This window comes from Leptodactylus fuscus, chromosome 6, assembly GCF_031893055.1.
Source record: "Leptodactylus fuscus isolate aLepFus1 chromosome 6, aLepFus1.hap2, whole genome shotgun sequence".
NCBI classification, from domain to species: Eukaryota; Metazoa; Chordata; class Amphibia; order Anura; family Leptodactylidae; genus Leptodactylus; species Leptodactylus fuscus.
This window is the reverse complement of record NC_134270.1, coordinates 116,509,027-116,533,347: the sequence shown is the minus strand read 5'-3', so window position 1 is coordinate 116,533,347 and position 24,321 is coordinate 116,509,027. Positions and strand designations below refer to the sequence as shown.

The 24,321-nt window shown below is 42.0% G+C and overlaps 1 protein-coding gene across 2 annotated transcripts; it reads right to left on the bottom strand.

The window, feature by feature from the left end:
* Positions 1–9,540: 9,540 nt before the first annotated feature.
* GOSR2 (golgi SNAP receptor complex member 2) lies at positions 9,541–19,881 on the bottom strand. Of its 2 annotated transcripts, XM_075278652.1 has the most exons (6): positions 19,724–19,881; positions 18,795–18,859; positions 17,777–17,885; positions 15,127–15,259; positions 13,555–13,695; positions 9,541–9,966 (listed from the first exon to the last, which is right to left on the bottom strand). In XM_075278652.1, exons 1-6 carry the CDS (start codon positions 19,750–19,752, stop codon positions 9,805–9,807), a joined length of 639 nt encoding a protein of 212 aa, XP_075134753.1. In that variant the 5' UTR covers positions 19,753–19,881; the 3' UTR covers positions 9,541–9,804. The 2 variants fall into 2 exon arrangements, with proteins under 2 accessions (XP_075134753.1, XP_075134754.1); XM_075278653.1 differs by lacking the exon at positions 13,555–13,695.
* Positions 19,882–24,321: the final 4,440 nt, after the last annotated feature.

Below are 24,321 nucleotides of genomic sequence, written 5' to 3'. Positions count from 1 at the left end.
TAGGGGTTTGCCTAATGCATTAAGAGGCATGAGTAAAACTGGCATTGTAAATGAGCCTTCAAAAATATACTAAAGAATAAAGATTCCTGTAGACTAAGATTTACTAGAATGTTTCCTTCCCTCCTCCTCCCCTTCACTATCTTCATAATTCCTCTTATTTGCCGCTGCTCCCCCTCCTGTAATGTTATGGCTGGAGGAGGTTGGGACAGGTGTATCCTGGCTATTGTTGATGTGTTGCCCAGAGGTTCAGCTTGTCCTTGACTCCGGGCGGACACTGAAAGACAAGGAGAAATATCTGTGAATGCCACAGTAGCTGGAAACCTTGCGTGTCACTGTGGCCCCCGCCTATGCTCTATGTGCAGCACAAGCGGCCAGCACACTGTCTTACTATCAATCTTTCCTCTGTCTATCATGTTTGCCTGTTTCATGTGTCTCCCTTCCGTCTCCTCTCCGTCAAGCTCATTCTGTATTTCCATTCTGCAACTGAGTGGAAACTGTATGCCGCCCTTCTCAGTACAATGTTCTCCAAGTTATAGCATATTCACACGCTATCTCTACCTCAGCCACTCAGAACATGACCATATGTGATAATAATTGTATCTTTATGTGCAACAGCCCATACAAGTCATGTTGTTGCCCAAGTACCAAGGAAATAAAAATAACTGGCTGCTAGGCAACGCTTTTACTAAATAAGGAGATAACTGTACTCATCTGTAAATAGATGCAAGGCTTAGAGCGCCACGATTGTGTATATCTCCTTTTACTACTCCTTATAAAATGTTCCAATATCTCCTCCTATTACTCCATATACCCTCTCTTTATACCTCCTCTTATTACTCCATATAACCTCTCCCTATATCTCTTCCTATTATTCCATATAACCTCTCCCTATATCTCCTATTACTCCATATATCCTCTCCCTATATCTCCTCCTATTACTCCATATAACCTCTCCCTATATCTCCTATTACTCCATATATCCTCTCCCTATATCTCCTCCTATTACTCCATATAACCTTTCCCTATATCTCCTCCTATTACTCCATATAACCTTTCCCTATATCTCCTCCTATTACTCCATATAACCTCTCCCTATATCTCCTCCTATTACTCCATATAATCTCTCCCTATATCTCCTCCTATTACTCCATATAACCTCTCCCTATATGTCCTCCTATTACTCCATATAACCTCTCCCTATATGTCCTCCTATTACTCCATATAACCTCTCTCTATATCTCCTCCTATTACTCCATATAACCTCTCCTTATATCTCCTCCTATTACTCCATATAACCTCTCCCTATATCTCTTCCTATTATTCCATATAACCTCTCCCTATATCTCCTATTACTCCATATATCCTCTCCCTATATCTCCTCCTATTACTCCATATAACCTCTCCCTATATCTCCTATTACTCCATATATCCTCTCCCTATATCTCCTCCTATTACTCCATATAACCTTTCCCTATATCTCCTCCTATTACTCCATATAACCTTTCCCTATATCTCCTCCTATTACTCCATATAACCTCTCCCTATATCTCATCCTATTACTCCATATAATCTCTCCCTATATCTCCTCCTATTACTTCATATACCCTCTCCCTGTATCTCCTCCTATTACTCCATATAACCTCTCCCTATATCTCCTCCTATTACTCCATATAACCTCTCCCTATATCTCCTCCTATTACTCCATATAACCTCTCCCTATATGTCCTCCTATTACTCCATATAACCTCTCTCTATATCTCCTCCTATTACTCCATATAACCTCTCCCTATATCTCCTCCTATTACTCCATATAACCTCTCTCTATATCTCCCCCTATTACTCCATATAACCTCTCCCTATATCTCCTCCTATTACTCCATATAACCTCTCCCTAGATCTCCTCCTATTACTCCATATAACCTCTCCCTATATCTCCTCCTATTACTCCATATAACCTCTCCCTATATCTCCTCCTATTACTCCACATAACCTCTCCCTATACAGTATATCCTCCTATTACTTCATATACCCTCTCCCTGTATCTCCTCCTATTACTCCATATAACCTCTCCCTATATCTCCTCCTATTACTCCATATAGCCTCTCCCTATATCTCCTCCTATTACTCCATATAACCTCTCCCTATACCTCCTCCTATTACTCCATATAACCTCTCCCTATACCTCCTCCTATTACTCCATATACCCTCTCCTTATATCTCCTCCTATTACTCCATATACCCATGGAGAAAGTCCTCAAAGACTTCCAGAACCCTCTGGACTCACCAATCACCATAAAAGATATACAGGAAAGAATTGCCCTGCTGAAAGGCAAAAAGGCCAGCGGCCCTGACGGCATTCTACCAGAGATAATCAAATACAGCTCTCCAGCAATACACGTGGCACTGGCAAAGCAATTCACCCTCGTCCTCAATACCGGACTCTTCCCCCAAGACTGGAACAAAGGCCTCATAACCCCCATCTACAAGAATGGGGACCAATATGACCCCAACAACTACAGAGGGATCTGCGTCAGCAGCACGCTGGGGAAACTGTTCAACAGCATCATCAATAACAGAATCCTCACCTTCCTCACACAACATGGGGTCCTCAGCAAGAGCCAAGCAGGGTTCATGCCAAACCACCGCACCACAGACCATATCTACACCCTGCACAGCCTCATCAAGACGCACGTCCACAACACCAGAAGAGGCAAGATATTCACCTTCTTCGTGGACTTTAAGAAAGAGTTTGATTCAGTATGGCACCCAGGCCTGCTCCTGAAACTCCTAGAGAGTGGAATAGGAGGAAGAACGTACGACGTCATCAAGAGCTCCTACACCGGAAACCAGTGCAGTGTGAAGGTGAATTGGAAAAGGACAGCATACTTCCAACAGGCCAGAGGGGTCAGACAAGGCTGTAGCCTGAGCCCAACGCTCTTCAACATCTACATCAATGAACTGGCTACAGCCCTGGAGGCCTCACCAACCCCAGGCCTCACCCTGAACGACCAGGAGGTGAAGCTCCTGCTATACGCCGACGACCTCCTACTCCTGGCCCCCACCGAGAAAGACCTCCAAGAAAGCCTGTCACTACTGGAAAAATTCAGCACCACATGGGCTCTACCCATCAACCACAAGAAGACCAAAGTCATGGTATTTCAGAAGAAGGGCCACAACAAAGCCCCCACCCCACAATTCACACTGAACCGCTCCACACTGGAGAAAACCAACAGCTACACCTACCTGGGGCTGGAGCTCAGCCAATCAGGAAGCTTCAAAGCAGCAATAGAAACCCTGAAAGCAAAAACCTGCAGAACCTTCTACGCCATCAGAAGACAGCTGTACCATCTCAAACCACCGGTGAGGGTCTGGCTGAAGATATTTGACGTAGTCATTGCTCCGATCCTTCTTTATGGCAGCGAGGTTTGGGGCCCAGCGACCTACCCAGACCAGTCAAAGTGGGATTCCAGCCCAACAGAGAACTTCCACCTGGAGTTCTGCAAGTACCTGCTCCATGTCCATCGCAGCACCTCCAACATGGCCTGCAGGGCAGAGCTAGGCAGACTCCCCCTATGGCTCACCATGCAGAAGAGGGCGCTATCATTCAGGGCAGCAGTCCTGGCTCTTACCACCACCAAGCCTGGCTGAGCCACAGAGCCCCGAGAAAAACTGATACCCCCCAACCAAGCATCAGCCATCTGTCAAGCTAAAACCCCCAACATGCCCTGAACAAGGCTCAAATAAAAGGAGTCATTAAGAGAGACAGAGAGCGGTACATCGAGGAATGGAGAAGCGCAATAAATAACTCCAAGAAACTCACTGTGTACCAGTCACTGCAAAGGGAATACACCATGGCCACCTACCTGGAGAGGATACGCCACTCCAAACACAGACAGACCCTGAGCCGGTACAGACTGAGCGCCCACAACCTGGAGATGGAGACGGGGCGACACAGGCAGATGTACAAGCCACGGGAGAATAGACTGTGCCAGCACTGTGACCAGGGGGCCCTAGAAGACGAGACTCACTTCCTGCTATACTGCACCAAATACTCAGCTGTGAGGGCCGTCTACCAAAGACTCTCTGCCCATATCCCAGACTTCATATCTGCAGATGAAAAGAGGAAACTCTACATCCTACTGGGAGAAGAAGAGGCCACTGTGGAGATCGCTGCCCAATTCGTGTCCAGCTGTCACCAAACCAGAGGAAGATGAGACTCCACGGACTGTTATACCCCAAACCACCCACCCCACCCCACCTCCCCATATAGCAGTCACCAACTAAGAGGAAGATGGGACTCCACGGACTGTTATACCCCAAATCAAACACCTCCTCCCCCCCCATACTCTCCCCCTTGACTCCAACTCCCCCACACACACACTTTACTAGCTTTGGCAATGCCAAATATCCATTCGGACGTGCCAATAAAGCCTATTTGATTTGATACCCTCTCCCTATATCTATCTCCCCCTATTACTCCATATAACCTCTCCCTATATCTCCTCCTATTACTCCATATAACCTCTCCCTATATCTCCTCCTATTACTCCATATAACCTCTCCCTATATCTCCTCCTATTACTCCATATAACCTCTCCCTATATCTCCTCCTATTACTCCATATAACCTCTCCCTATATCTCCTCCTATTACTCCATATAACCTCCCTATATCTCCCCCTATTACTCCATATAACCTCCCTATATCTCCTACTATTACTCCATATACCGCATATACTCAAGTATCAGTCGATCCGAATATAAGCCGACCCCCCCCCCCCTAATTTTACCACATATAAGCAGAGGGGGGGAAATGCATGACATTCTGTTTGTGCTCATATTAATCCTAGCCAGCTTCAGGCCTATATGGTAATATCCCAGATGTCATATAGGCCCAAAGCCTGTGGTAGTAGTAATAGCCTCCCCTAAATCTCCTCCTATTACCTCTCCCTATATCTCATTTTAGTCCTTATAATTCAATACACTCTTCTGTAGCCTCAAGTGGCCATGTACTATGTGAGAACAGGAATATGAATCATGGGAAATGTAGTCTTTCTACATATTCACTGCATTTAAATAACAGTGATACAAAGAGAAAAAAGTAAAATTAAGCCCAGCAAAGGTTGGACAAGAAAACAGAGTAGTTGTAGCATGGCTGTGGATGTATTTGCAGATTATTTTGGGAACCCCTTGGATAACCCTTTTAATCTATAGGGTGCTTCCTTCTAAAAAGAAACTATGGGCAAATTTCTATTTTTTCACCAATGATGTCTTATTTGCATATTCCTTACCCTATTAGAAGGTTATGCTTGAATTTCTGGTATCTCAATATATACAGTGTCAATGCCAAATGTCAGTATATGTAGACAGCACCTTGAACTAGTCCTTCCACAATCTGTGTTGCCACTGAAGGGAATCAATAGTCTGTGAGGACTAGGACTGAGATTAACGTAGTTGAAAATCATTATTTATCCTTGGCATCATATATAAAGTGATTGAGCCAACCAATGACATACATGGCAGATTGTACTCTATGAAGATGATTGAGTAGAAATAGGGCCTAGCATGCATTAGTCATTTTTGATTCCTATTGAAGGCAGAAAGGAGCTTATTTGTAATAGAGACCCCCCCCATTTGGAGAACTTGGGGGTAGCTGTGCTTAACTGTTCCTCATCTGTATGTACTAGAGATCTTGGAGGTCTCCATTATAAGTCCCTGTTCTATATTATATATTGGGAAAACTTTATTAAGACTAGAATTTCCAATGACAGTCTTAATAAAGGCCCAGAACAGGCACAGGGCATGGCAGATTTACAAGAGGCTCCGAAATGGCATACATTTTCATTATAACTCACATCAGAATAATGAGTGAGTTATAATAAATATGTCTTTCCAAGATGTCTCTACCCCGCTCACATTCACATAATGTGGCGAGCAGGGTATGGAATGGGCACTGTGGTACGGATTTGACGCAAAGCCTCTTCAATATCATACATCTACACCAGAGAACTGGCAGAGGAATTGATAAATTTCCATCCCAGGTTTTGTCTACAGCTGATACAGTGCAGTTACAGCAGTTTGTATTCTGTAAATGGGATACTCGCCGCAATAATGCTGAAGCGCATACATTTTATATTCACTACACACAAAGTGTGTCTTTTCAATATTTTTCCCATGAAATCAATGTCTTGTCAGAGCTTTATTGCTGTCTCTTGGGGGAGTACAGGATACATAAAGCAAGAACTTCTAGCACAGGGGTCGGCAACCCCTGGCACGCGTGCCAAGACTGGCACGCGAGGCATATTTTGCTGGCACGGCAGCCAGCCCGCAACTTTCATACACTAATTGAGAGAGAGAGCATCCTTTCAGTGCTCTGGTAGAGCTGCTGTGTAGGACACGCCCCCTTCTCTCACTGCCCACCAATCAGAGGTGAGCCTCTCACTGCACAGGATAAGGGCTCCCTGGACCTGCTGCTACATGTGAGGAGGAGCTCCTGCCGTCTGCAGCCTGAGGAGGGGAGAAGCAAAGTGAAAGTAAAAACACCAGGTACGTGTGTGTTACTAACTATTCTTATAATGTCAGGCATTTGGGGTTATTACTTTTGTTTTAGTAACTACATGTGCCTCACATTAATAGCAGTTAACCCCATCATGTCCCTCACATTAACCCTGTGTGGCTCACATAAGGGTTACTGATATGTGAGACATATGGGGATACTAATAAAGGACCTATATAATGAAGATATTCACTTATTACCTCCATATGTCTCACATATCAGTGTCCCTTATGTAAAGCACACAGGGGGTTAATGTGAGGGACATGATTTGGTTAACTGCTATTAATATGAGGCACATGGAGTTGTAACCTGTAATGCACATGACCAGACTCTTTATCTACAACTGTGGATAAAGTACAGACCTATATATTTCAATTGACCCATATATACAGCCATTCTTTTTGTGGCTGTGTATCTGGGCCAAATTGAAGAGCTGAAAACTATTGAGCAGGTCCTATATGTGTTCTATACATCCCCTATATCTGTCCTATACATCCCCTATATCTGTCCTATACGTCCCTTATATCTGTCCTATACGTCCCCTATATCTGTCTGCATTTGCAGCCATGTCAATTCATTTTTAATGTATAGGTCAGTGAAACCACATCCGTGCCATTTGTATGCAGGAGGCCTAAGGCTGAGGCCCCACATTGCAGAAACGCAGCGTTTTTGTTGCAGATTTTGATGCGGTTTATTTCAACCAAAGCTAAAAATGGCTACAGCAGGAATGGGAAATATATAGGAAGCTTCTTATACGTCTCCCTTCTGCTCAATCCACTCCTGGCTTAGGCTCAGAAAAACGCAGCAAAATATGTAACAAAAAAAGCTGTGTTCCAACAACGTGAGGGCCTTAGGCTAAAGCCCCACGTTGCAGAAACAGCTTTTTTTCGTTGCAGATTTTGCTGGGTTTTTTTTGAGCCGAAGCCAGGAGTGGATTGAGCAGGAGGGAGACATATAAGAAGCTTCCTATATATTTCCTGTTCCTTTTCTAGCCATTCTTGGCTTTGACGGAAAAAAAACGCAGCTAAATCTGCAATAAAAAAAGCTGCATTTTTGTAATGTGGGGCCTCAGCCTTAGTGTGATTCTATTGGGTGGTGACACTGTAACTAGATGCAATTATAGCCAAATCCAGTTCCTGGGCACCAGTGCATTCACTTTGTTGAAAGTGTGACACCCATTAATTCCTGGCTAGGGTTTTGCTGTTACTGCACCGCTAGTAACTAAAAGTGACTGAAATTAATCTGTGTTTCACTTAGGGAGCATTCACACTACCGTCGGTGTCCAACAGCTAGTGTCCACTGCCACAGGTATGACCTTACTCTGCTCCCAGTCACATACATTACCACTAATTGTGGGTTACGCATGTACTTACATTGCTTCTAAAGGAAAAGAACATGTGTATCCAGGCAAATAGTGGTAAGTGCATGTGGCTGGGAGCACAGAATGACAGCACCTCTATGTTGTGGTTTGTGCTATATGACTTTAGTGTAGGTGTCGTCAGCTTTACAATTATTGCCTGGCACTCCGAGGACCTCATCTTTGATTTTTTAATTTAAATCGGCACGCCGAACAAAAAAGGTTGCCTACCCCTGTTCTAGCATGTTCAGTCTACTTGCCAAACAAGATCTTACCACTAGAGGGTGCTGTTTAATCATCCCCAATTTCCCTATATGCAGTAATCTGACTTTTCAGCAATGTCTGATTCACACAGTCCAGGTGTTTTTTTTGACTAGGTATGCTGTTAAATATTGTGCGAAACCTGTGTCTGAATCAGCTACAAAAGTGCCTAAATAAAATAAATCCAACTTAAAACAAACCTGGCTTTGTGGCATGGTCCAAAATCAAATATGGCAGTGTACCAATACAAACAGATCATGTGAGCACAGCCTAAATTTGTCCTGTGAGCAAAAACTAAGCACAAATACCAAGTGTATATACATTCCAACTACCAAAAATATAACCATATTCACACACTCACAACTGTGCCAGGCACCTAGCAGTGTAAATAAGGGTTCTGGATGTGTACCCGCATATTCCATGCTTGGAGAACTTTGTCCTTAGCATGTGTCATTAGTCAGTTGTCAGATATACAGCTGTGTATTGCCTATCCCTGACTTGACCCGATGCATAGTCTGCTTGTTGGTTCTAGTGGGTTTAACCCCTATGTTTCCAGACCAGTAACATGAACAGCAAAACTAAACATTGCCATAAGGTAGAGAAGCGTACTACAATGTGGACAGACAAGCATTGTGTGTTCCTAACCAACTTCTCCCAAGTCACCTCTACAGATCTTGATGCTACAAAACACAGTAAGGGGAGAAAATGAAAAATGTAAAATTAAAAACTATTATTAATGTGGAGCGAATAGTATTTGTCGAATACCTCGCCGACATAGGAATGTGTGTAATCGGCTGAACAGCAAGGGGTTAAACGCATCGAATCTTCGAAGCATTTAACCCCTTGGTGTTCGGCCGATTACACGCATTTCTACGCCGGCGAGATATTCGACGAATACTGTTCGCTCCACACTAACTATTATGTTTCTTTTTCCGCTTATCAGGCTGTTAGCCTCCTCCTTCCCTTCATTAAGAATCTTAGCTCTAACAGCACCCACATCCATAAGCCTATCAAGGGAGAGGGCTGAAATGACATGAGAAATTAAAGGACAAAGTGTTATCATGAGGGCATTGTGGGGGGACCTGTATATTAAAATGAGGACTGTACTAAATGTCTGCTCACTTGGATCCCCACTAATCACATGTGCTGAGCTCTATCCCCCCTCCATTCCTCCTCAATGGCATATGAAGAACATTAGGTTTACTCTGGCAGACAATCGTGTGATCATAGCTAGGTATAGAGACCTAGTTTGCCTACTATATACGTGGCTGTGTTCACTTTCCTCATATCTTATCCTGCTGAGACAACTCTATGAGCTCCAAGACCACAATAGCAGCTCAAAGTCCGCAGTCCATCAACCAGCATATGTTATTTCACACTACATTGCGCAATGTAGTTTAATAGACAATGTGCAGTTAAGAGAGGTATTAAATACACATAAGAACATCTGCATCTCTAGTTTGTAAAGCATTAAATGTCTTTGTTAAAAGTCTGACTTCTTCCTTAAAATGCTTTCCTCCTTCCTCTGCCTTTAGTGGCTTCACTGAGATTTCACAGCATACAATGGGGATGAAAAGAGCAGAGAGAGGAGGCCGAGGCACAGTCCAGGGAGCAGAGGGTTAATCCTCCATCTCATGTCAGGTATTTGATGACTAGGAACATGACCACACAGGTCAGCAGCATCCCTCCAATCATGATGACCTTGTCCTGGAATGCTCGCTTCTCAATCAGCCGCATAACTGTGTTGGAGAGGCCCAGCATGTTCGCAACGTCCAGGATTTTCTTCTGGGTTCCCTGTAGAAGAAAAGTGGGGGCAGGAAATTGAGGAAAGGTAAAAAGGGGAGAAGAGATGGTGTTATTGTGGAACAAAATTCCATAAGATAAGAGTAGACAGGAAACATGGAAGAGGTCACAGAGAAATACAGTATATAGTCATCCTCATAGGATCAGACTTACAAATCTGTGACCATCCTGGAAAAAAATGATCACTGCTTCTGTATTCAGCTCAAGCAAACATGAATGTTATATTAGAAGACATACAACGCTTGTTTCCAGTGTACAGGACAGGTTAAAGGGGTCAGCTAGGATTAGAAACAGTGCCACGGGTTGTATACCGTATGGAAATGTACCGCCATTAATTTCAGCTGGACTAAGCTGTAAAACCAGAGACGATCGCCAGTCAGGGTTTTCTAATTTTGTACATTCCCTTTAAAAATCCAAATTTTGGCAGGATCCACCGTCTCTAGTATGACGACTATAGACAGGTATAGATGTATCTGTTATAGTATCCAGCATTTTAAAGTATATTGGTTATCCTCAAAGAGACTGTGAAGGTATGCTGTGCCTGGAGCCAATATAGCATACTTTCTAGATCGATGATGGCCTTTAACTTAAGGCCTGGTTCACATCTGCGTTCGGTATTCCATTCAGGGAGTCCGCTTGGGGACCCCCTGAATGGAATACCGAACGCATTGATAAGCGGTGAACTTATGAAAGCACACGGATCCCATAGACTATAATTGGGTCCATGTGTTTTCGATGCGCTGTCCACACGGAACATGTGGAGAGAAAAGTACTTCATGAACTACTTTCCTCTCCGCATTATGACTCGTGCGGACAGCATGCGGAAAGCACACGGATCCCATTATCGTCTATGGGGTCCATGTGCTTTCATACACTCAATGCTTGTCAGTACGGTCGGTATTCCATTCAGGGAGTCCCCAAGCGTACTCCCAGAATACGAACGCAGATGTGAACCAGGCCTAAATCCTAAAGCTAGCAAGAATATGCAGTAAGCGCCTCCTAGTGGATTTTATTCATTTAACTAGGCAGAGATTTAGAGTTCTTTATCAGAACAACTAAATTCCAACTGCTGTAAGGCGTTATTCACAAGTGGCTGATTTGCTAGAAAAATTCTCACAACTGAAAATCAGTTCTCTACAAGTGAATGGTGCTGCTTTGGCAGCAGTTACATATCCACAAGTCCAATTCAGATGAATAGGATAATCATGGAAATTTCTGCAACCAACACATACAGATATGGTAAGGAATGAGTCGGCAAGGAACTAAACAAGTTGTATTCAAGTTATGTTATGACAGCTAAACTTCTATATAATGCTCTATAGGAAAGGTCTGTTTTGTGAACAGGAAACAACCCAAACATACACTGGGGCCTCATTTCTCAAAGCTGTTAGGACTTCTATCCGTGTTAACCATAGTAGCCAATACGGTGCAGCCTTCATTCTTCCAACGTACACAGTCCAGCCATATTAATGTGACCAACACCTACTATTGACGTCAACGTTAAATAACCAACCGCAGAAGGCGCGTGTCATCGGCCATCTGGGTGCACTCATCATTGTGGAAGGTACGATGGATCAACACAAGTATGCATCTATCCTTGAGGACCATGCAAATTGTTTCTCCTCAGGATGATGGCATCTACCAGCAGGACAATGCGATGTGTCATAAAGCTCGCAGTGTACGTGCATGCTTCGAGGAGCACCAGGATGAATTTACTGTACTCCCTTTAACAACAAATTCCTTTGAAATTGAACCCAATCGAGAATCTGTGAGACAACCTTGATCGGTTTTTTCGCACCATGGATGCTCAACCGCGTAACCTAGAGCAGCTGGCCATGGCACTGGAGTCAGCATGGCTTAACATCATCACAACATCCCCTCTCTTCCTGCACGTCGCAGCGGTCAGCTCTGTGAAAGGTGGTTATTCTGGATTTTGACAAGTGGTCACATTAATATGACTAGACTATGTAGTTTAAAGGGATTGTCCATGAATAGATAAATGGGTCTATTTTTTCTTTCCCTAGAAAGAGCCCAATCTGAACAGTGAACTGGGTGTAGTATTTAAGAATAAAAGGCACAATCCTTGAAGAAGCATGGTATAATTTCTCAAAAAAGCAGACTTGCTTTCCTCATCTTGGAAAACCCTTTAAGGCCAAGGCCGCACGGGCCGGAAAAAAACGCTGCATGATTGCATTGCAGTTCCTTCCGCAGCGCTTTTAAGAGAAAGTTCACAGAGTTTTCCTTTGCGGACTTTCTCTTCCCATTATATCTACGGGAAAGCCGCCGGCGTTTCCGTAGATATAACTGATATGCTGCGATTTAGAAAGCCGCAACGGCTTTGCAAATTGCAGCGTGTCCGCACTGCGTTTTTTTCCGCAAAGTGGGCATGAGATTCGCATGAATCTCACCCCCTTTGCTTGCACTGTAAAACGCCGCAATTTTTCCCACAGTGTCTCCGCTGCGGCGTTTACGTCCCATGGGGTCCCGGCCTTAGACTGCTATTGGCAACAAGGCTAGTTTTCACATTAGACTATTTGTATATAGGGATTAAAATATTTGCAATTTAAAAAAAATTCAAGAAAATCCTAATATAGCTTCTCTATAACATGTAAAGGGGAGATATAATTCTTCTCTTCATATACATGCAATAAACCAATGAATTCTCATGGAGACTACACATTATAACGCTGGCTATATGCTTTAGATAGTTGTTGACCAAACTCTGTGTCGTCTCCCTTTCCCTGTAAACAAATGAATGAATCAAGTCCAACAGACTGATCATCACTCTAAACATTTGCCACCCTAAACATGTTTTTAAAATAAAAAAATGGTACCAACATTTCTTATCAGCACAGCAGTGATGTCAACCCAATGGCTCAGGACAATGGCCCCAGCAGTACATCCCCGATCTTGGATTTTGGGTAATTCAAGAGCTAAGTACCACTCTGTTTTCTTGTTTAATACCCTCCCCGTATATATCCGTAGGAGGTACAAGACAGTAAAATTACACGGCAATTCTACAACAATTGTTAATGCCACTCCTTGGAACAGCAATGAAGATAAGTGGCAGGAGCCTAAAAATAAAGATCCACCACCATATTCATCTATTGTAGGTCAACTACATCCAAAGGGCAGGTACCAATAACAACCCAGCGAGGAAAATAGGAAGTGAAGTTACATGGTGGGATTTAAGAACCACAGATTGTCAACTATCTGCCATGATTAAATAAAAGGGTTTCCCTGCTCCACCATAAAAAAAGAAAATGTCAGTTTTCGTGTATGGGCAGAGTCAGTATTGCAGCTCATCTCAATTTAAATGAATGGGGCTAAGCTGCAATATCAAACACAGCCCATGGACAAGAGTGGCACTGTTTCCTGGGAAAAGAAGTATTTTTTTCTGATTCTGAACAATCCCTTAAAATCATTGATATCAGTTTATCATACAAATTTCCCAATACTTATAGTGATTTATGTGAACAATATGGAGTGGACTATACAGAGCAAGTCCAGTATGTGTAGAAAGGAGCTCAGTGCCATTTTCTTTCCCCAAACTCCATCTTGTCCCTTCTGATTCCCCACCTTTAAGGTCTTCCTTTGGTCCCTCAGCCCTTCCAGTATACTGGTCCCACTCCCCAGAAGGTCGTCTATCCCTTGGTGAGCATTACGGACGGACGAATTAAATTGGAGGGTCTCATCAATGTGTATTGAGGTCTCTGAATCCTGTGTGAGAAATTGGGAAGGGGGTGACCCCAGTGGTTACGATGTATTTAAAGAAACAAAATAGTTTTAAATAATATGAATAATATGATCATTACACAATCCATCACCCAGATCTGTGTTTTACGTACTGAACAGCATAAAGGAATATCTTGCCTGAAACATCCTTGTGATGACCACCCAATATTGCTTAAAAAGAGGTCTTCTAGAGAGGTGGTCTTCTCAAAGAAGATGGTTAGTATGGAAAACTAAAAGCCTATCGAATATGTGGTGAGAAAGTGGTGTCCTCAGATAGGTGGTATTTTGGAGAGGTTTCACTGTACTTGATACACAAACTGGAATACACATAGTCCTCTGGATAAGAGGTGGAGTCTTTTCTGATAAATAAAGGGGGGTGTCTGTTTTTTCTAATTCATTTTCTAACCGCCACGGCGTCTGCGTGAAGACAATCCCTCCGGACTAGGCCCATTAATTTGGGCCTAATCTGCAGTGGAAAGCCGTGACTGACGGAAACCGCAACAGCTGTGGCTAGCCAAAACAGGCGCATTTTGGTCCGGATTCTGACGCGGCTTCCCACGTCAAAATCCGGACCCAAAAAAACTGTGTGTAATCTAACCCTAACATGCACTGTGGTGGCGGTGCAGAACTATATGAACAGATTACAGCTAGGTGTAGAAACAGTGGCCTCCTGACTGAGCAGCTGCATGAGTTCATGAATCTGCTTAACACTGTATGGACGTACAGTTATGTCCTTGAAGGGTTAAAGAGATTGTCCAGGCTAATTTTTTTTATTTTTTAATTAGGCCAGAGGAGGTGAAAAACAAAAAAAAACATACACAGGTAGTTACAAGCTGTCACGTGTGGGGACTTCCGCAGGAAAAAAAACAACTGAGCTGCAGGACGAGAGTGCACTGGGAGACATAAGAGTACTGGGGACAAGAGAGTATGGTGGCTTTTATTTTTATTCTCTTTCACCTTCTCCAGCCCAATAAAAAAAAAAAAAAAATTTTTTTAGCCTGAACAACCCTTGTAAGAGTGGAGCAACTGAATGAATATATTCTACAGGTGGTCCGGAGCAACTAGGAACAATTAGTAAGGGATCCTAAAGCTATAAGACATATTTAGTAGAGATGAGCGAGTAGTATTCGATTGGATACCTCCCCTGCATAGATATTGGTGTAGTCAGTTGAATACCACGCGGTAAACGCAGTAAAAATTCGATGCCCCTCCCACCTTCCCTGGCACTTTTTTTTACACCAATATCTATGCAGGGGAGGTATTCGATCGAATACTACACGCTCATCTCTAATATTTAGTCCAACTGGCTTAAAGGGATCGTGCCACTAAAGACACTTATCCGCCATGTACATTGTGGCTCTGACCACTACATAATAAATGTATTCATGGGTACAATGTAATGAGATTAAAACTTACATTGGTGGTGTAGGACCGTGTCATCAGCTCCTCTCGCTCTCTTTCCTGTTGCTCTCGGGCATACCGCCGATGCTGAAAATTTCGCAATGCTGTTTGTAAATGCTGCACATCATATTTTAGCTGATCCACTCTCCTATTGAAGCAGAAATTTTGGAATTAGTTCAATGTGTTAATTACAATGTTTTGCATCTAACTACATTATTTTATTAGGTACTCCAGTACTCCTTATGTAAATGCACCCTATTGACATCCTCTCCGACACATAAATAGGCCATATATTAGTAAACCAGAAGACAATCCTTTCCAACCCTTGGTTATAATGGCATTCATTGTGTTATATAAATGACATGCTCATTTTGCGCTGGTCCAAACGTTCCTTGATGTAAGTATGACACAACAAGGTACATGTACTAGAGTTTTGTTTTTCAAACAGCCCCTTTAAGGTGGCACTTTTTGCAAAATTTAAGAATAGAAGTGAAGCTATACTGGTTGTCAATTTTGAAATATTCTTTTGGAAACTGATAGTAAATTCTTGTCATGCAACATGTTCACTGAAGAATATTCAAGGAGATCTCATTGATCTAGAGATATATTATCGTCCATTTCTGTTAGAGAAGCAGGCCCTCACAAGGGCAATAGAATGGGACTATATATACCTAAGTGACGTATAATGTCCTTGCAAGTATAAGGTTTAATTGGCTGCATGGATACTAAAACTGCCTCTGTCAATCACGTAAGCCGACAATCGTTTTGAGTTAAATCCAGGGTCTCTTTTTAGCATGGGGAGGGTTAACAGAGGTATATACCTGCTCAATATGGAAACTAGAATCACTATCAGAAAGCCCTACACAGGAAACCTGTTCTGTGCCCTTTTTCTGACCTGCTTCAATTAAAAGCTTCCCAAGAACGCCCCGGGGGTGTGTGTGGAATCCGAGGAGGGGGGTCTGCATGCCAGCCTCACAAGTATTTCTCACTTCTTACCCTACCTTGCTTCGCTTTTTAGTAAATTATTATTCTGAAGCAATTGTACCTTTTTGAAGTTTAGGTTATAACAGGAGATATGATCTGGGAATTTTTGTTATTTGAAACCATTAAAAAAAAAAATGAATTAGGATTATTGAAGCGATGACATGTAAAGAAATGGTTGAAGTTTTTGTTTCATGGTAGGAAAATTATTGTGATTTAACCCTTTCATTTACCGTACTTTCTTGATACAGCAGTGAATTATTAATAGATGGACTATGTTGCAAAAATATCTATTACTGAACATCAGTTAAATTCGTGTGAATGGGGTTGTTTCACTAGTATATAGTTTACTGTAAGCTCCCATTAGATTAGACAGACAGTTGCAGAAATTACTTGTAACAAATTTACAGTGTGTGAATATACTCTTATACTGCTGACTGAAGTGAAAAGTGTTATTGCCGATCTGCTTTCAACACTAAGCCAAACAGCTTACTGACATACTGGTTACTAGGGACACAATAGCCTAACAACCAGCCTTTTGTAAGGGCTTGTCAGCTTCAAACTGCTGTATTTTTTGTTTTTTAAAGAATTACTTTAGACGGGAAGCATCCACTGTGGCTTTATGAATTAGATAGTAAATCTATAGTGCTCTGCATTCTTCCCAAGGGACAAAAACACAATTATCACAATGTTACAGATGGTTATTACTAGCTGGAAGCCACAAGCATGGTATTACTTTGTAACTTATGTCCTACACAAATTCAAAGCTTTCATTGTCCCACCTGCTCTTTCCAACCAGTGATCGACTAAATAGTCAAGGACCAGGAGGCAGAAACAGGAAAAGGATCCAGAAATTTCCAGAACATCAGTGGCATTACTTAACGGATAGGTGAGCATAATAAGAATTTAAAATTAAATAAATACATCACCAGTATTGTGTAGTGTTTATTGGCAATTTTGATAGTTTTATCACCCTTGGAGGTTTTTTTTTTGCACAGCATTAGGAATAGGAAAACATGTAAAAAATGCCAGACCAAGAGCATGCTGTGCCGTGGGCGGGGAGGAAGGGGGAGAACGTTAAAAAAATAAAGAAAAAATAAAACCTCTGTATGTTATCTTTTTATATGGTATAACCAGTAATATCTGGTATGATTGCTTTTATCACCAGTAAAACCAGACACACACAAACAGAAATCCTGGAAGTGTGGGTAAGGGTGACTTCACACAGGCTGTTGAGATTGAGAGTGAGAGAGTGTGATGGTCCTAGAGATGTAGACAAGGGCCCTAAATTTTGCCCTAGGAACAAAATGAGTTCTTGATCTATGTTACAATTGGTTTATACTACTTGGTTAACAAATCCTTAACCAAGTAGTATACATTTTTTGTAAACTGAAAAGCGAAGCCAGATGTATAGCAAAGGAAAGCCATTTTGGCACACCTGTGGTCTACCAAACATGGCGTACATAGGTTTTCTTTCTGAAGTTCACAGCACTGAGCTTATTTATTCATTACTATGAGGTTTACTGTACATACACCTGTTCAAACTTTCAAAAGCTAAGGAAACGTCCTTGTATGTGAAGGGTGAAAGCACAAGTATTTAATGCCGGATGGCACTTTAATGAATGAAGCAGCCATTTAGTAAGGTTACCCAATAGATTACAAAGCGGAAACCTTTATTACTCACAGTTTGGCATTCTGCCGCTTGGTGGGAGGTTCCTTGCTAGACAAGATCTCTAGACGTTCCAGGTTACTAAAGATCTGGTCTATTCTGGCTTGGATCTCGTTTTCTAGGACTGTTAAAAAAGAATTCAACAAACATAGATGGTCAGTCAGAGGACATTGTCCTGTTACAAGTCTAAGTGTCTCCAGCACAAATGTTTTCTACCATTTTGTAATGCATATAGTATTTGTGGCTTATCCAAGAATATAGGTGGAAATTGATTTATTGAAAGGGATTCTACCACTAAAACAACATTTTTTTCTATTTACCACGTCGGAATAGCCTTAAGAAAGGCTATTCGTCTCCTACCTTGCTCAGTCACCTCCGGCCCGCCGTTCCATAGAAATACCGTTTTTTACCGGTATGCAAATGAGTTCTCTCGCAGCAATGGGGGCAGACCCCAGCGCTCAAACGGCAATGGGGATGTCCCCACTGCTGCCAGAGAACTCTCTCCAGCAACGCCTCCATCTTCAGCTGCATCCTCCCTTCTCTCGTCGTCTTCTGTCTGGGACAACTCCGACGCCTGCGCAGTCGGCTCTACTTGTGTCTCACAAGAACTCATTTGCATACCAGTAAAAACCGGCATTTCCACGGAATGGCGGGCCGGAGGAGACTGAGCAAGATAGGAGACGAATAGCCTTTCTCAAGGCTATTCCGATGTGGTAGAAAAAAATGTTGTTTTACTGGTAGAATCCCTTTAATATTACATAGGAAGATAAAAAGCTGTCTGGATTGATAACTGACTGACAAGACCTTCATTCTTAGGGCTGTTTCACACCAGCAACTGTGTATTGTCTGGATTTACCAGCTCAAACATAACAGGGCTGCACTGAACTTAGAAGGACAGTTCAGTTCAAACAAGATGCCTTCAGGCCAGTGAATCCAGCCAATAGAATGACAGGTTTTCCTGGCCTGAATATGGCCATGTGAACTGGCTCTAAGACATTCACTATTGAAACTAATCGCCAGTTACAATACTTACGATGTACAGACTGTTTTTCACATGACTCCAACCGTCCCATCTGACTCTGAACTTCATGAACATGTCTAAGGAGGAAAAAAAAATTTCAAAAAAATTAAATATTTATCATTATAATAATAATTTCAGATTGTTTCATCCTGAGGCTGCAAATCTGTTGGAGACGTATTATACATCCTAACTGAGAGCTTACTACAATTGTATCTAGTCTAGACATTGCTCTCCACAATACATGAGAGGGCCAAATGTGTGCCTGGAGGCTATAAAAATCTGTGGGAGGATACTTTAGCCTTGAGGGCCTCTAAATGCAAACGGAGACACATCTAGTCATTTTGATTTTTTATTTTTTTTTTTAAAGACACATTCATACAAACACAGATTCCATGGAGGAAAAAAGTGGCACATTTAAAGATATGCAGGGCAAAGGAGGCTGCTGCGCCCCACCGAAACACCAAACAGCAGCACACAGTACCTAGGACCTCATCATACAGAACTACACAGGGATGCCATATGCCACAGTCCAGGCTGTACAACACATCTATAGCAATACAAAGCAGTAGAAATTGGCATCAGACATTAAAAATAAAGTTTAGCCACCTAGATGTTATGTCTGCACAGAACCTGCAAAGTCCAGAGACATAAAGGGATCAGTAGAATGGTCAGAAATCCATTGATTGTGACTATAATACAGAATATGGCCTCATTACTGTATGGCTAGTCACCTGCAGAGAATGACCCATAGCCCTGATATTATCCATATGCAATGTTTTATGATTATTATTACATATATTGTCATATAGATCTCATAGCAACTCAGATATGCCCAATTTTGACAGTATAATACCCATAACCCATCCTATAATAGATAGCATATAGAGTCCTGTATACTTCTCCCTACACACTCCGTGTACCTGTCACTACGCCACACTCACTTGTTACTTTGATGGTAAAGAGCCTCCATGGCTCTAGCTCCTATATGTCACCAATCTCAGCTCGGCAATCGATTGCCTATTGATCGGTAATCAGCTGCCTACGCTTCTATGTCTTATTCCACTCTTCCCGGCACACGTCATCACTTCCGGGTTCCGTCAGGACCTTGACGTGTCTGGGCTGTCTTATTCAATGCCTGTTGCCACCTTGCAAGAACGATCCTTTTGTTTAGGCGTATTGCTGGATTCTATTTATTGGTATTTGAATAATAATAATTGACAATGTAGGGAAGAATTGTGACTGGGTTGTGGAGCGGTAACTATCGGAGCCCTGAAGCCTGTTGTCATGGTAACACTAAGGGTCCAGTTTTAGGTAGCTGCAGGCTTTATAGCAGGTTACACAGTATGGGGCATGTTTATTCTGAGGTGGAATTAAAAAGCGTTTGTACAGTCTAAATATACACAGTAGTCACTCAGTTTGGGGTAGCTGTTACCATGGTATCCTATAGAAATGCTATAGTTCCCTTGTTTTTTTTTCTATAATGCTCTTGGACTACAGCAGCATTTGTAGTGTCCTTTATGCTAGGACCATGTGGCACTTTTATACAGCGCTGTGCAATGAGGGGGCACATAATACAATTTAACCATTTTTAAAAACATGTTTTTTTTATGCTCCAGAGTAATCCGTCTGGTTGCTGGAGATACCTGAACCACTATTTTTGTAACCTCATCCAGTCTTAACCTTAGGCCAGGGCCCACATGGCGTAAACGCAGTGGTTTACAGTCCCTGCAAAGCGGATGGCATTCGCAATTTCCAAAACCATTGAGTTTTTGTAAATCGCAACGTGAATTATACCTACAGAAACACCAGCAGAAGGTATGCTGAGGAAACTGCAGACTTTTTGTGAAAAGTGCTGCAGGAAAAACCGCAATGTGTTTCTGCCATGGTTTTTTTGCACAGTACTTTTTTTTGTCTGTGGCCTGCTCGCTTAGCCTAAGAGCCTAGAAAAGATTTTCTAAGCTAATAATATTGATTATGTATACTAAAGATGATGCGTAGCTGTAATGCGTGTAAAGGTAGCAGTCATTCGTACAGCGCTGCAGAATATGTTGGCGCTATATAAATAAAATGTATTATTATTATTCCCAGGCCCTGGAGCCTCAGGCGGACCCATCGTCCTGTATACAACATAAGAAGGCATTGGTATTTTTCATAACACACGGTAAATAGGGGCCGTGTTATACATTTTACATTGGAGCCCCCACAGATTCAAATTGCACCTCTGCTAAGGATAGGTCATCTTTATCAGGTCAATAGGGATCTAACACCATGCACTCCCACAATTGGCCGTTCTCAGTGGGTAAAATAAATCACTGCATCTTAGGCTCGGTTCACATCTGCATTGGCTGTCCCCTCTGTGAATGAAAAATTTGGAAAGAAAAACGTTGCCCTTTTTGGGCGGAAAAAGCACGGACCCATTATAATCTATAGGGAAATGGTCGACTGCACCCACTGCGCTGAACAGGAGAGGAGAGGCGGAGAACAAGAAGAAAGTGGCGCTGGAGAGATTCCTTGCAGCTTAGGGGACACCCCCAGTGCTGTGAGAAAACTTATTACCATAATGAAGAAACCAAAAATATATACTGAATGGCAGTGCGGAGAAGACTTCTAAAGATAGAGGAAGAGTAGCCTTTCTTAAAGCTATTCCGACGTGAATTTAGCTAAAAACGGGATTCTAATGATAGAATCCCTTTAAAGTAATTGCCTCCACCAATTCCATCTAATACCATGCAACTTCTAGATATGGGTTATTCAATGTGAGGGAATATTGGACTAATTGAAACTCACCCCCCTCCCCCATGTTCATCCGTTCCTCAATGCATTTCATCCTCACAGGTATGTTCATGGGGTCACATCAGGAGATTGGAGGAGATTGCAGGAGAATCCCTGCAATAACCTGGTCTTTCAATTACACAAAGAACCGTGCTGTCTGCTTCCTTCTCTGTGTATCTAATGCTGACAACAGCTGATTGGTGGGAGTGCAAAGTGTTGGATCCCCACCAGTCTTATACTGATAACCTCCCTTTTAGGATAGGTCATCAAAATTTTTAGCCTGGAAAAACCCTTTAGAGTTCTATTGGGAGGCTTTTTTTTGGAGACTGATTTTGAGGCGGACTCCGGACCAAATTCCTGACCAAAAAACTATGTGAACTCATAAGGATAAGTTCACACGGGTTTTTTTGGATCGGAACCTGAGGCGGCCTCCCTGCCCCAAAAACTGTGTGAACTTACCCTAAGAGTGTTTGCTGCTTTTGTAGGTTTTTGTTTCTTTCCAGTCTAACGTACCTGACAGTTACATTAAATTAGATGCTACAGTACGAGTAATGTAGGTGTTTGTCTCCTAGCCATAGACAGGGGTGTGAGGAAAACAGACCAACATACTGTACATAAGCTTCCTGGACTTGTGTGAATATTTTCTGTAAGCAGTAGGTTATGGTCACAAATTTTCAATTTTAGATAATACTATATGTCTAAAGGAAAACATGGTCCATCTCCTGTTGTAATTTTGTAATGTTGTAATTTTTAGGAAGTCTCTGCTGAACAGAATGTGTGGCTATTTCACTTTGTGTATTTAAAATGTAAAATAAACCATTCCTATCAACACAATTTCACACTTAAATCTACTTAACAAGTTGAATAATTTTTTACTTTCCTTTATTTATCCAGCAGTGATTTTGATGTTTTCTTCTCCAGTCACTGCCAAAGTGAAAGTCAAAAGTCTTCTGAGCTCTTCTTGGAATCACTGTGCAGTTTACCAATACTCTGCAATTGTGTGTCCTCATAGGTAAGATATAAAGTTGAGCATCTGCATTGCCTGGTGTCTAGCAACTGCAACCCAGCAGAAATGGAGTGTCTTAGGGGAGCACTTTAGAGAAGAATGGGAAAGAATATATAATGTACTGTAACAAAAATGTATAACTTGTTATATAAAGATAGATCCTGTGGAATTTTGCTAATTTGTTGGGCATCCTGATAATGTGACTTGTGTCCTGGGGTCTTATTTATATTCCATAAGCTTTCACTAAAATATTTCTAATATCTTTTTTCTAGACAGATGATGAAGCTGCTTTGCTATCATTAGTTTTTTATGCTTTATTTAATTTTAATTGGAAAAATTTAATCATAAATAAAAAACAGAAATACAGATGCAAACCACCCGAATCTATCCAAATACAATAAACAAAGCAAAATCACCAAACCATCTAATAAGATCCCCCCTCATTTTCTCTCTTGTGTCCACCAGTAGAGACTACTCTCCATTTAGCAGGTCTTTGTACACTCTGGTATGTTGAAAAGATAACCAAGGTTGTAATGTCTTATAAATCCTTAATAACCAATATCAACTTCTGTATATGCATAACATCATTGACCCTGGAAATCTACAACTTAGCAACAAATGTTTATATAGTATAAGAACATGGAGTGGAGAGAAAATAGAGTAGATGACCGATCTATAGAGATCTAAAATCCATGCGGTTCTTGTTTACATTCCATAAGCTTTCATTGAGTTATTTCTCACATCTTTTTCTAGACAGATGATGAAACTGCTCTGCTATCATTAGGATTATTGATCCCAAGGCTTACATATCCCTGCCTGCCCAAACAACTGCTTTTTCTTGGAAAATCTGTTGTTTGGGTAGGCAAAGGTGTGGCATCTCCAAAACTGACACTTTATTGACATATTACATGGCCATTAAGAGCTGTCACTTTGAGACCAATCACATCAGCTAGGGTCATCTAAAACTAACATCACGTTCTGGGGGCTATTATTGTTTTATGTTTATACTTATTATTTCATATCTTTATTTGTCTCCTAAAGAACTCATAAATGTATTTACTTCCAACTCTAACTATGAGAATCTGAATAAAGACCTTGTCACCTTACCCTCCCAGATAGATCAGAGCATGTTACAACCTCCATCCCTTCACTTTTGAGAGATCGGCGTCAATCGCCCCCCCCTCCCCAAGAAAGATCAGAACATGTCACTCTCCCCGCTTTTCCAATTACAGCCCCCTAGGCCAAAGGCTCTGGATTTTTGGGCAGGTGTGTCACAGGGGATGAGAATTGTAACATGTCATGCACTGAGCCGGCGGGTACAAATTTGGACACCGATGCTGAGGGGAGGAGGGATGGGGGGGTGCGTTCATGTAGTCACAACAGCCTTGGGGCGGACGCAGAGGGACTTAATGTTTTAAAAGTGATTGTGTATTGTAAATAGGATAAAAGAGTTACCGATCACTGGGCATGCACTTGCCTCAGGGTCATTCTTAAATTTAGAATCCCCTGCACACCAGAAAAACAGAATACTCTTTTTTTTTTTTTTTCTCTCTCTGATGTCCAGATTCTCTTTTCGGAATTTCTGTATCAAATTCATAATCAAGTCCTGGTTTCTTATTGATGTGTCAGACACTAAGAGCATTTTCAGCCTGCTTCACACAGTCATATATAGTCTATAAAATTTGGACTGTATGTTCGCTGAACACTGAGCAAGGATCCGAACTCTAAGCATCATAGTCATCTATGATGCTAGGAGTTCCT